Below are 13928 nucleotides of genomic sequence, written 5' to 3'. Positions count from 1 at the left end.
TAGTTGGTAGCACCGACTGGAACATTGACCACCGAATGAATTGTTTTCCTTTTGATCCTTAAGTCTTCTAAGCAGAGAGCTAAGTGAATATAAGAGGAGAAAGTAGCTGCCAATGGTTAGCCAAATCCAAGCGGTGACCGACTGAAGGAAAAAGAGAAACCAACTACAAAACTTGGGCGGTGGCAGAGAGCAAGACAAAATCTGTAGCACCTCTCCTTGCCAAGCTAGCATCGAGAGAAAACAGAGAGAGTGAGAAAAGAGAGCGAAACTGAGGAAGAGAGTGGGAGCTTGGTTGGTTTCTTCACGAATTAACCCAGGGACAAGAAGAAATATGGTAAGGAAAGTAAGGGAGGCTGGAGCTAACACTCGAGGGCACAAAAGTTGGGAAGAGAAACTGATTACGTTTGCAATTCCTAACACTTAAGGCCAGAGGTAAACTATAGCCTTTCTTTCCATTTCTTTTGCGTTTTGCTAGTAGTCTCTTAGGCTGAGTTAGAACCAAGTAAAGAAAGAAACTTTCTAGAAAGCAAAGATCAACAAAGCTGGAAATGTTCGTTTGAAATTGTTATCCGATATTTGATAAGCTAAGCTGTAATTTTCTGGTTGTTTCTTATGTTGCGTATCTTATATACACTCTCTAGCCATATATCTTGACATACATACAGATTATATCTTCAAATAAAACCTGTTAAGATGAAATTATGATGAACTGCTGGCTGGAATTCTTGATACAATGAAGGATGATTGCCGATGGGGTAAAGTTGGAAAGAATTTCGGTTCTGGCCAAAAGTTTTGTTGAAACTGGTTAGGACTTGTTTGGTGCACCATCGGTGACCTTAATCTGATTATGCATGTAATGTTTGAAGTGCTAAAAGCAAGAAAAAAATGAACTTTGAAAGCAACACTAAAGCTGGAATTTCAAGACAGCAGATTGGGATGGAAAAGCTGCAATTTTGGTTATTTCTCTAAAAGTTTTGCTAGATTGTGACTAGAACTCATGCATTATGCTCTGCATAATGTTTCTGGGGTGATGCATGTGAATTTCTATAGTAAAAATTTGAGTTTTATGGCAGGTTTCTTGCTGGAATTCCCAGCTTTGGCCGAGAGAGGAAATGAACTTCAGATCAGATTTTCTTTGGAATTTTAGCTGTAAATTTTTATGTTTGCTGTTCAAGATTACTTTGTAGCCTGATAATTATATTTTTGCATGTTGAGTTGGAGTTAAAACTGAAGAAATTATGGAGGAAGTGCTGCATTCTAAACTGCTACATGGTTGAATGATTTAGCTAGCTGATGACAAGATATGTGGTGTAGCATGTGTTACGCGAGTTAGTATTCGCATCGAATTCAATGGATCTGCCTGAGTACAGTTGCCAGCTAGCCTTACCATTGTTCATTAGATAATATCGTGGAAGCATATTGTTTCTTAATTGCCAGCATGGCACAGACTGTTCATGCTTGCCCTACCAAGAGCAATCACATTTTTATACCACCACTAGCTGCTGATCTAACTAATTCTCTTAATGGATTTCTCGGGGTCATTCAATGTTTGCCAATATGCTACTCTTATCATGCATCAAACATCACTCTGGTCTAGGGGTTATTAGACCTTGCACAGGATTTGTGGTCTTGTGGCTTGGAGTTTATCAGTAAGGCATTTTCAGCAAGTGCCCCACACTTCCCATCCTTGCTGGAGAGAGAGTGCTATACGTGAAATGTACCCTTTACTTTTCATATTTCCGTGCATCTGTTATATCTCTTTTTATTTATTGTAGAACAGAGCATTGAGCATGTTTGCTTCATGTACGTCTTATTGATTTTAACACTTGAAAAGCTGGTGAATTAGAGCAAATTTAAACAACAAGCAAACTAGAATCTGGTTTAGCTTAAAAAGGAAAGGAATGAAAAGTTCACTAGCCTTAATCTTTAAATTTGGGTTGAAAATAGTTTAACCTTAGTTTAAACACCTCACCGACCTTAAATTTGGAGTATATGTATATCTCCCTTGTTCGAGTTGATAAATTTGATAAATCTCGAAGAGAAATGTAAGAAAGAATTGCTGGAATTTCACATCTTGTTTGATAAGCTAAGGAGCTTGGTTTCTAGTGATTTAAACATTAAATCGGTGAGATTTTAACGCTTAAAACTTCTCTCCTTACACTTTAGAACTTTATGACTTATGTTTGGGGCTGCACATAAAATTCCTAACCTTAAAAGTGTGAATCAAATGGAAGTGTTAAGAGTACTAGACTGCTTGGATTAGTTGAACTTTGTTTAGAGAATCCTAAAACTCTAAATAAACTTATTAGAATTCACATTAAGAATACCTGAATGATTGTAGTTGTATTTTACCTCAGGAATTGAGAGTGATCAAGGGTTTAACCCAGAAAGCGAAGCTTAATCGACATTTAACGGTGAGTATTTCCGGATTTGTGTGTTTAACTGTTTATGTTTACTTAAGTGAAATTATGTGATAAATGTGCTTATTATGGAATATTGCTAGTGATTCATCGTAAAGTGTATCTCAATTGTCCCTCACCTTCTAAGTCGGGAGTGTATTTTATCGCACTTGACTTAGTTTGAGCTTGAAGGTTGATAATTGATCAAGTGTTATTGTAAGTGTGCATGACTGTAAGCTGTGTGTGTACTTTACCATACCGGTTGAACTGGGCCCCAAAACCCTTTGTTCAATGGACTATTCGAGCGAGCAAAAGGGTTTGGTCGGATAGGATGGTAGCTTTGGGTAAGTGTATTGGTATGCTCGAGTATTACCATAGAGTAGCAGATTACTGATATTGATATGGCCATCAAAGTGAGGGAAGTGTTTATTGTTTTAGAGGTTATAAGGAGGAGTTCGGTGGAGTGTGTAGTGCATTGAAGTGGCTCTAATGCGAGCACCGTATCCTTTTAAAAGTTATTGTTCAGTGAAGTGTTCTCGAATTCATTCAGTGAAGTGTTTCCTTAATTGTTTAATTTTGCTACTTGTTTAAGTGTTTAATTGAATGTTACTTGTTCGGCAAACCTCACTGAGTTTTAGCTCAACCTTTTAACTTTGTTTTCCTTACAGGAGCTGGAGATTGAAGAGTGATTAGATTGAATTAGAAAGTTATTTTGGGAAGATCCATTACCGTGTATATATTGTAGTCATAGTTTCTTTTATATTTTGAGATGGTTGAATCTTTTGTTTTGAAGTTGGTGTGATATTAAGAATGGATGTTTAGAACATGTATTTTGTTTTTTTTATTGGACAAATTTATATTTCAAGCTGAATTGAGTTGTACCTAAGAGTGAATGTTCAGTTGTTCAATGGTAATGTTATTTTTGAAATTAATGTAAGTGAGTGACCCCTGGCGAGAGTCAGGCAGGCGGTCCGCTAACTTCTAGGGTATGTCCTAGGAGAAGGTGGGGTCGTCACACATAGTTAACGATTAAATTTGATGGAATGACCTGAAATTTAAATTTTAGATAGTTCAATGATCAAAACCAAACTTTTAATAGTTCAATAGTTAAAATTCAATGATTCCAAAAGTTTAGTGGTCAACTGAATAATTTGCGCTATCTATATATACTATAACATGTGATGTTCATTAATAGCAAATAAGAAAGCTTAATATATCATATGTCATGTTTGCTCATCAATAAAGCTAAGCATGGTTCAGAACGTCGCTGAAAGTGAATCTATCGCCTTCTATCAAGTCTATCGCCACAAAATCAAGGACAAATTTGTAAGGCTAGATTGTTTATTCTTTCGTCCTTTTCTATATCAAACTTTCCTACAGCATTATACACACTATGACTATATTTTTTTTTTGTCTTTTTACCATTCCCACTAGAAAAACCAAAGATTTGTGAAACTTTTCTTGAATGGAGAAAAAACTCTATTTGTCACTTTGAGGACTGGATACAGACCCTTTCAACTAGGAATGAACGGAAGGCAATTTACTACCAGAATCTATAAGCAGTCTCACTATTATACCACTTGTCACAGGTTGCTTAAAACAGAGCTGAAAAGCTCTTTTATTGGTATCATAAATACTATATGTATTCTCATTTTTTAATTCCTCCTAATTAGAATTCTAATTGTCAATGGAGACTCGAGCTTCAGTTTCAATTATATGCCATTGAAACTCAAGAAAAAGTATCAAATCATACCATGAACAACTTACTGGTTCACTAAAATATTTTGCTTTTACATCAAACTTACAACCAAATACTACTATAAACAGTTCTTGGAATAAAAACTTATGAAACAGTTCTTGGTCAAGTCTCCTTGACCAAGACCTTCCTGGCTTGATTCGACCAACTAACCAAAAGGGTTAGGATCCCAAATAATATTCAAGTTATATACATATATATCAAACCATTCATAACCAGTGTACAGTAATTAGTCAAATTAGGGCAAGTGCGATAAAGTACACCATTGTCCAACCAAACAAGTCAAGTACTATCCAATCATATTAAGAAAGCGTTGCATTCAAATATTAAGTTCCATCATGCAATTGGAGACACTTATCAGTGATTCACTACTTGTCAAAATCAAGTTCAAGTCCAGCCCCCTGATTAGAGTCAAAATCGGCGATAATATGTCATATAGCAACATGTAATCAAATAGGGTTTCGAGATATATGACCTTCATTTATTAATTTCAAAGAAAATCAAGTAAATAGAATTCATTTAAATGGTACTTGATAAACCCTAGAAAATACATGCCGGTTCTTTTGGTTTTGGTAAAGAAACAATTGAAACTTTTAAGTTTATAACTTGATATGCAACTGAAAAATCTTGGTTAACGTGGCCATTACTTTCTCCTTGTAAAATATATAGTTTTTTGGTAAAATTTCAGCTTACATATCCCTACAAATGAAAACTCAAATGTCCTAAACAAACTAAGTTCGAATCAACCAAAAATCACAAGTCCAATATCAATTTCACTCACTTAAGTCACAAGAAAACAAACGGACAACAGCATTTCCCCTATTTTGCCCTAACTTTTCCTCCAATTTTCCAAACTAAGTTTCATGGCAAAACAGCCCAAATCGAAACCACAAGTAATAGGAGACAATTGGTACCTGTTCTAGGTTACAAAGGCTAACCAAATTCAACATATATTTAATATATAAACAACTATACCCAAGCTGGAATTTTGAATCCCTAAACTGGAAATTTGCCATTAAAACTGAAACATTCTATTTTGAAGCTAAAAATTAATACTAAAGTTAGAAATCTTCATATAAACACTCTCAAGTCCATACCAAAGCTAGATACTATCATTTCATGGCTAAAAAATACAAACCAAAGTTGAAAAATTCCACCAATTTCACAAATCCATGATATCTTCCATAAAACTTCCATATTCAAGTCATTTATCCAATAAAATGCAAGATAAGAAAGTGAAAGTGAGTTTCTTAGTTTAATACCTTCAAACCTCAAGGAAAAACACAAAACCAAGACTGCCTATGTAAAATCACTCCACCTCAAGTTTCCTTGTCACCTTGTTGCAAGTTTGTTCCGATTAGATTTGTGGTTCTTATTGATTCCTCACCAAATCAAGGCAAAATCAAGATGAAAATTGAAGTTTTCTTCTCTCTTTTTCTCTCTTTTTTAGTCGGCCAAGATGATAGAAAAATGAAAGAAATTTTAGTGAAATGGAAGATAAGAATGGAAGAAAGGTTTTTGGTCAAAGTTGGCCTTGATTGCCAACACTTGTCACCTTCCATTTTTTTCATTTTCTTTCTTTTCTGTTCCTCTCTTTTTTGGTCAAAATTTTCTGCCAACACCCCAAAAAATTTTAGGGAAGAAAAATAAAAGGGAAATAAGAAGATTAAGAAAAGAAAATCTTGGTCAAGTAGTATCTCTAATCGATAACAAGTGGAGCAAGTTGGTTCAAGCCTATTTCTTTGTCTCACTTGTGTTCTTTGTCAGTTCGAGTAGTGTCTCTAACCGGTAGCAAGCAGCGCAAGTCTGTTCAAACCTATTTCTTTGTCTCACTTGTATTTTTAACTTATGACTCACTAATTTACTCTTAGCACTTTTAATCACATACTTTCTCTTACTTAATACCCATCTCATCCACCAAATTTATTGCATACACCTTTCCAATTAATCACACTACCATTATATACCTTAAACCCTAGCATGCACCAACTATAAAAGTAAAAGTAAAACTCTCAACTCTATTATTTGTTACACCTACTAAGGCAAGTAAATTAGTATTGAGGAAATTATAAATTAACTTATTCAAAAATAACCGGAATTATAAGAAAATATAAACAAATTTACAAGTCCTCTCAAGCCTATTTCTTTGTCGCACTTGTGTTCTTTGTCAGTTCGAGTAGTGTCTCTAACCGGTAGCAAGCAGCGCAAGTCTGTTCAAACCTATTTCTTTGTCTCATTTGTATTTTTAACTTATGACTCACTAATTTACTCTTAGCACTTTTAATCACATACTTTATCTTACTTAATACCCACTCTCATCCACCAAATTTATTGCATACACCTTTCCAATTAATCACACTACCATTATATACCTTAAACCCTAGCATGCACCAACTATAAAAGTAAAAGTAAAACTCTCAACTCTATTATTTGTTACACCTACTAAGGCAAGTAAATTAGTATTGAGGAAATTATAAATTAACTTATTCAACAATAAAGGGAATTATAAGAAAATATAAACAAATTTACAAGTCCTCACATGGATGTCTAGGAATACAAAGCTGTACCTAGGGGTGCAAACGAGTTGAATCGAGCCGAACTTTGGCCTAATCGAGTCGAGTCTTTAGTTAATTTTGTGAAGTTCGAACTCGAGCTTAAAAAATAAAAAAAAATAATAATAAATTTATTTTTAAAAAATAATAATAAATTTATTTTTAAAAAATAAAAATAATTATTTATTTTTTAAAATTAATAAAATAATAATTTTTTAACAAATAATAAAATATTAGGATATATGTGTAATTTTACTATTAAAATAAAAAAAATAAAAATAATTATTTATTTTTTAAAATTAATAAAATAATAATTTTTTAACAAATAATAAAATATTAGAGATATATGTGTAATTTTACTATTAAAATAAAAATAAAAATAAATATATAATTGAGCTCGCGAGCCAACGAATTTAATGTTTTTTAGTTCGATCTCGAGTTCGACTTAATTAGCTCGAGATCGACTCGAACTCGATATTGACCGAGCTCGTACCCGATCGTGAGCAGTTCGATTCGTGAACACCCCTAGCTGTACCTTTTATTGTACCACTTATTGGTTAATGGGCAAATACGTTACATTGCGCAGAATTACTTAGAAGGCTCATAGAACGGTTGGACACCGTCAAATGTCTTAGTTTGGGCCACTAAGTGCAGCAACGCCAGTTCACTGACATATTTCTACTTCAAGTCGCACTTAATGCCTTGTGCTAAGTTCTTGAGCCCCTCCCCACTTTAATCAAATTTCCTTTCTGATCTTCTTCCAGATTGGATAATCAATTTATAAAAAGAAAAGAAAAGAAATAATTTGATTTTAAGTTTCAGCAAGGTGCAATGTAACCAAAAAAAACCGTTTCATAGGTCATCCCACGAAATTGGAATCAGAAGAAATAATTTTTTTTTTAAAAAAAGAGAGAACTTCCATTCATGAAAGGAAGCTCTCCCATTACAACTTTCATTTGGGAAAGGAAGCTTCCCCATTACAATTATTCTCGCACAGTCCAAACAACAACAAAAAAGAAAAAAAAATGAAAAAACGATGACCACTCGGGCCATCATTCATGGGCTCATTGAAAGATGCACCTTTTCACTTTGAAGAAGCATCAGCAGCAGCAGCGGCCCTAGCTTGCATTTTCATAAAGCTAACGAGTTCCTCAGGCTCGGGTATAACACCATCAACAGCTTTATTAGAAGTAAACCTCTCAGCCCATCCCACCAGGGCTGCTGTCTTGGTTTCGTCCAGTATTTTCAAACCTGTAATTATTTCTCCAGCCCTTACCCATCCCAAGTAGCAACCCAGAACAACATCAAGGAAGCCTAATTTTTCTCCACCAAAGAAGCCCTTCCCTTTGCTTGAATTCACAAATGCATCCTCCAACAATTTTAAGCCTTCAAATACTTTCTCCGCTGCAGCTGCTTTTGACTGCTCGTCCGTTGCATTTATAAGATTCCGCACCAATGGAGACCACTGCCACATTTATTAAACCCATTGACTCTTTTTTTCTTATAATGTAGTAGTACTACATGATAACTGAAGAATATGCAGAACAAGTATCATATATATATATATGATGTTGAAAAGAGGGGAGTGAGTGATGAAGCAGAGAGCTTTTAGTGGTACCTTTTCATCAATGTAAGCGGCCGAAAAGCGAGCAGTGGCGCGGTCATAGGGATCAGCAGGAAGGAGAGAGGGAGGACCAGACCAGACCTCATCAACGTACTGCACAATCACAAGTGACTCGGAGATGGGCTGATCACTATGGATGAGTACTGGGACCTTCTTGTGAACAGGATTAGATTTAAGAAGGAGCTCGCTTTTCTCTGCCAAGTTTTGTGGGATGAATTCATAGTCTATTGACTTGAGGTTGAGGGCAACCTGAACCCGGTTCACGAATGGGCTCGGACGTGCACCAAGAAGCTTTACATCACTTGCTGCCATGGCCTTGATTGCCAACACTTGTCACCTTCCATTTTTTTCCTTTTCTTTCTTTTCTGTTCCTCTCTTTTTTGGTCAAAATTTTCTGCCAACACCCCAAAAAATTTTAGGGAAGAAAAATAAAAGGAAAATAAGAAGATTAAGAAAAGAAAATCTTGGTCAAGTAGTATCTCTAATCGATAACAAGTGGAGCAAGTTGGTTCAAGCCTATTTCTTTGTCTCACTTGTGTTCTTTGTCAGTTCGAGTAGTGTCTCTAACCGGTAGCAAGCAGCGCAAGTCTGTTCAAACCTATTTCTTTGTCTCACTTGTATTTTTAACTTATGACTCACTAATTTACTCTTAGCACTTTTAATCACATACTTTCTCTTACTTAATACCCATTCTCACCCACCAAATTTATTGCATACACCTTTCCAATTAATCACACTACCATTATATACCTTAAACCCTAGCATGCACCAACTATAAAAGTAAAAGTAAAACTCTCAGCTCTATTATTTGTTACACCTACTAAGGCAAGTAAATTAGTATTGAGGAAATTATAAATTAACTTATTTAAAAATAAAGGAAATTATAAGAAAATATAAACAAATTTACAAGTCCTCACATGGATGTCCAGGAATACAAAGCTGTACCTAGGGGTGCAAACGAGTTGAATCGAGCCGAACTTTGGCCTAATCGAGTCGAGTCTTTAGTTAATTTTGTGAAGTTCGAACTCGAGCTTAAAAAATAAAAAAAAATAATAATAAATTTATTTTTAAAAAATAATAATAAATTTATTTTTAAAAAATAACAAATAATTATTTATTTTTTAAAATTAATAAAATAATAATTTTTTAACAAATAATAAAATATTAGAGATATATGTGTAATTTTACTATTAAAATAAAAATAAAAATAAATATATAATTGAGCTCGCGAGCCAACGAATTTAATGTTTTTTAGTTCGATCTCGAGTTCGACTTAATTAGCTCGAGATCGACTCGAACTCGATATTGACCGAGCTCGTACCCGATCGTGAGCAGTTCGATTCGTGAACACCCCTAGCTGTACCTTTTATTGTACCACTTATTGGTTAATGGGCAAATACGTTACATTGCGCAGAATTACTTAGAAGGCTCATAGAACGGTTGGACACCGTCAAATGTCTTAGTTTGGGCCACTAAGTGCAGCAACGCCAGTTCACTGACATATTTCTACTTCAAGTCGCACTTAATGCCTTGTGCTAAGTTCTTGAGCCCCTCCCCACTTTAATCAAATTTCCTTTCTGATCTTCTTCCAGATTGGATAATCAATTTATAAAAAGAAAAGAAAAGAAATAATTTGATTTTAAGTTTCAGCAAGGTGCAATGTAACCAAAAAAAACCGTTTCATAGGTCATCCCACGAAATTGGAATCAGAAGAAATAATTTTTTTTTTAAAAAAAGAGAGAACTTCCATTCATGAAAGGAAGCTCTCCCATTACAACTTTCATTTGGGAAAGGAAGCTTCCCCATTACAATTATTCTCGCACAGTCCAAACAACAACAAAAAAGAAAAAAAAATGAAAAAACGATGACCACTCGGGCCATCATTCATGGGCTCATTGAAAGATGCACCTTTTCACTTTGAAGAAGCATCAGCAGCAGCAGCGGCCCTAGCTTGCATTTTCATAAAGCTAACGAGTTCCTCAGGCTCGGGTATAACACCATCAACAGCTTTATTAGAAGTAAACCTCTCAGCCCATCCCACCAGGGCTGCTGTCTTGGTTTCGTCCAGTATTTTCAAACCTGTAATTATTTCTCCAGCCCTTACCCATCCCAAGTAGCAACCCAGAACAACATCAAGGAAGCCTAATTTTTCTCCACCAAAGAAGCCCTTCCCTTTGCTTGAATTCACAAATGCATCCTCCAACAATTTTAAGCCTTCAAATACTTTCTCCGCTGCAGCTGCTTTTGACTGCTCGTCCGTTGCATTTATAAGATTCCGCACCAATGGAGACCACTGCCACATTTATTAAACCCATTGACTCTTTTTTTCTTATAATGTAGTAGTACTACATGATAACTGAAGAATATGCAGAACAAGTATCATATATATATATATGATGTTGAAAAGAGGGGAGTGAGTGATGAAGCAGAGAGCTTTTAGTGGTACCTTTTCATCAATGTAAGCGGCCGAAAAGCGAGCAGTGGCGCGGTCATAGGGATCAGCAGGAAGGAGAGAGGGAGGACCAGACCAGACCTCATCAACGTACTGCACAATCACAAGTGACTCGGAGATGGGCTGATCACTATGGATGAGTACTGGGACCTTCTTGTGAACAGGATTAGATTTAAGAAGGAGCTCGCTTTTCTCTGCCAAGTTTTGTGGGATGAATTCATAGTCTATTGACTTGAGGTTGAGGGCAACCTGAACCCGGTTCACGAATGGGCTCGGACGTGCACCAAGAAGCTTTACATCACTTGCTGCCATGGCCTTGATTGCCAACACTTGTCACCTTCCATTTTTTTCCTTTTCTTTCTTTTCTGTTCCTCTCTTTTTTGGTCAAAATTTTCTGCCAACACCCCAAAAAATTTTAGGGAAGAAAAATAAAAGGAAAATAAGAAGATTAAGAAAAGAAAATCTTGGTCAAGTAGTATCTCTAATCGATAACAAGTGGAGCAAGTTGGTTCAAGCCTATTTCTTTGTCTCACTTGTGTTCTTTGTCAGTTCGAGTAGTGTCTCTAACCGGTAGCAAGCAGCGCAAGTCTGTTCAAACCTATTTCTTTGTCTCACTTGTATTTTTAACTTATGACTCACTAATTTACTCTTAGCACTTTTAATCACATACTTTCTCTTACTTAATACCCATTCTCACCCACCAAATTTATTGCATACACCTTTCCAATTAATCACACTACCATTATATACCTTAAACCCTAGCATGCACCAACTATAAAAGTAAAAGTAAAACTCTCAGCTCTATTATTTGTTACACCTACTAAGGCAAGTAAATTAGTATTGAGGAAATTATAAATTAACTTATTTAAAAATAAAGGAAATTATAAGAAAATATAAACAAATTTACAAGTCCTCACATGGATGTCCAGGAATACAAAGCTGTACCTAGGGGTGCAAACGAGTTGAATCGAGCCGAACTTTGGCCTAATCGAGTCGAGTCTTTAGTTAATTTTGTGAAGTTCGAACTCGAGCTTAAAAAATAAAAAAAAATAATAATAAATTTATTTTTAAAAAATAATAATAAATTTATTTTTAAAAAATAACAAATAATTATTTATTTTTTAAAATTAATAAAATAATAATTTTTTAACAAATAATAAAATATTAGAGATATATGTGTAATTTTACTATTAAAATAAAAATAAAAATAAATATATAATTGAGCTCGCGAGCCAACGAATTTAATGTTTTTTAGTTCGATCTCGAGTTCGACTTAATTAGCTCGAGATCGACTCGAACTCGATATTGACCGAGCTCGTACCCGATCGTGAGCAGTTCGATTCGTGAACACCCCTAGCTGTACCTTTTATTGTACCACTTATTGGTTAATGGGCAAATACGTTACATTGCGCAGAATTACTTAGAAGGCTCATAGAACGGTTGGACACCGTCAAATGTCTTAGTTTGGGCCACTAAGTGCAGCAACGCCAGTTCACTGACATATTTCTACTTCAAGTCGCACTTAATGCCTTGTGCTAAGTTCTTGAGCCCCTCCCCACTTTAATCAAATTTCCTTTCTGATCTTCTTCCAGATTGGATAATCAATTTATAAAAAGAAAAGAAAAGAAATAATTTGATTTTAAGTTTCAGCAAGGTGCAATGTAACCAAAAAAAACCGTTTCATAGGTCATCCCACGAAATTGGAATCAGAAGAAATAATTTTTTTTTTAAAAAAAGAGAGAACTTCCATTCATGAAAGGAAGCTCTCCCATTACAACTTTCATTTGGGAAAGGAAGCTTCCCCATTACAATTATTCTCGCACAGTCCAAACAACAACAAAAAAGAAAAAAAAATTAAAAAACGATGACCACTCGGGCCATCATTCATGGGCTCATTGAAAGATGCGCCTTTTCACTTTGAAGAAGCATCAGCAGCAGCAGCGGCCCTAGCTTGCATTTTCATAAAGCTAACGAGTTCCTCAGGCTCGGGTATAACACCATCAACAGCTTTATTAGAAGTAAACCTCTCAGCCCATCCCACCAGGGCTGCTGTCTTGGTTTCGTCCAGTATTTTCAAACCTGTAATTATTTCTCCAGCCCTTACCCATCCCAAGTAGCAACCCAGAACAACATCAAGGAAGCCTAATTTTTCTCCACCAAAGAAGCCCTTCCCTTTGCTTGAATTCACAAATGCATCCTCCAACAATTTTAAGCCTTCAAATACTTTCTCCGCTGCAGCTGCTTTTGACTGCTCGTCCGTTGCATTTATAAGATTCCGCACCAATGGAGACCACTGCCACATTTATTAAACCCATTGACTCTTTTTCTTATAATGTAGTAGTACTACATGATAACTGAAGAATATGCAGAAAAAGTATTATATATATATATATATAAGATAAAAAATTTCAGTGACCACTAAATTATTGATCGGATCATATTTTGGCCATCAAATTATTTTTCGCCAGTAATTGACCACTAAACAATATAATCAATAAATCCATGACCATTTGGTTGATAATTGTTCTTAATTTGTGAAATTAACAATTAATCTATGAAATAAGATCGTGTAGTTGTTGGATAAAATTATCCCCACGCCTTGCCACATGTACTACTAATTTCACAGATTAAGATTAATTATTAACTAAATGGTCATGAGTTTATTGATTAAGTTGTTTAATGACCAATTATTAATGAAAAATAGTTTGATCGTTAAAATATGATCCGATCAATAATTTAGTGGCCACTGAGATTTTTTGTCATATATATATATGATGTTGAAAAGAGGGGAGTGAGTGATGAAGCAGAGAACTTTTAGTGGTACCTTTTCATCAATGTAAGCGGCCCAAAAGCGAGCTGTGGCGCGATCATAGGGATCAGCAGGAAGGAGAGAGGGAGGACCAGACCAGACCTCATCAACGTAGTGCACAATCACAAGTGACTCGGAGATGGGCTGATCACCATGGATGAGTACTGGGACCTTCTTGTGAACAGGATTAGATTTAAGAAGGAGCTCGCTTTTCTCTGCCAAGTTTTGTGGGATGAATTCATAGTCTATTGACTTGAGGTTGAGGGCAACCTGAACCCGGTTCACGAATGGGCTCGGACGTGCACCAAGAAGCTTTACATCACTTGCTGCCATGGC

General features: G+C 35.4%; 3 protein-coding genes and 1 long non-coding RNA gene across 4 annotated transcripts; 1 reads left to right on the top strand and 3 right to left on the bottom strand.

The window, feature by feature from the left end:
* Positions 1 to 159: 159 nt before the first annotated feature.
* Positions 160 to 3228, top strand: LOC113764502. The gene is made up of 3 exons (XR_003467628.1): positions 160 to 432; positions 2358 to 2414; positions 3068 to 3228. It is a non-coding gene; the product is annotated as an uncharacterized LOC113764502 (long non-coding RNA).
* Positions 3229 to 7791: 4563 nt separating this feature from the next.
* LOC113766412 (glutathione S-transferase U17-like) lies at positions 7792 to 8643 on the bottom strand. The gene is made up of 2 exons (XM_027310606.1): positions 8326 to 8643; positions 7792 to 8172 (listed from the first exon to the last, which is right to left on the bottom strand). Exons 1-2 carry the CDS (start codon positions 8641 to 8643, stop codon positions 7792 to 7794), a joined length of 699 nt encoding a protein of 232 aa, XP_027166407.1.
* A 1600-nt stretch (positions 8644 to 10243) lies between these two features.
* On the bottom strand, positions 10244 to 11095 carry LOC113766411 (glutathione S-transferase U17-like). The gene is made up of 2 exons (XM_027310605.1): positions 10778 to 11095; positions 10244 to 10624 (listed from the first exon to the last, which is right to left on the bottom strand). The coding sequence occupies exons 1-2, from the start codon at positions 11093 to 11095 to the stop codon at positions 10244 to 10246; spliced, it is 699 nt and encodes a 232-aa protein (XP_027166406.1).
* A 1600-nt stretch (positions 11096 to 12695) lies between these two features.
* LOC113766410 (glutathione S-transferase U17-like) lies at positions 12696 to 13928 on the bottom strand. The gene is made up of 2 exons (XM_027310604.1): positions 13608 to 13928; positions 12696 to 13076 (listed from the first exon to the last, which is right to left on the bottom strand). Exons 1-2 carry the CDS (start codon positions 13923 to 13925, stop codon positions 12696 to 12698), a joined length of 699 nt encoding a protein of 232 aa, XP_027166405.1. The 5' UTR covers positions 13926 to 13928.

Source organism: Coffea eugenioides, chromosome 3, assembly GCF_003713205.1.
Source record: "Coffea eugenioides isolate CCC68of chromosome 3, Ceug_1.0, whole genome shotgun sequence".
NCBI lineage: Eukaryota > Viridiplantae > Streptophyta > Magnoliopsida > Gentianales > Rubiaceae > Coffea > Coffea eugenioides.
The sequence above is the reverse complement of the archived record's forward strand: the minus strand, read 5'-3'. Positions and strand labels throughout refer to the sequence as shown.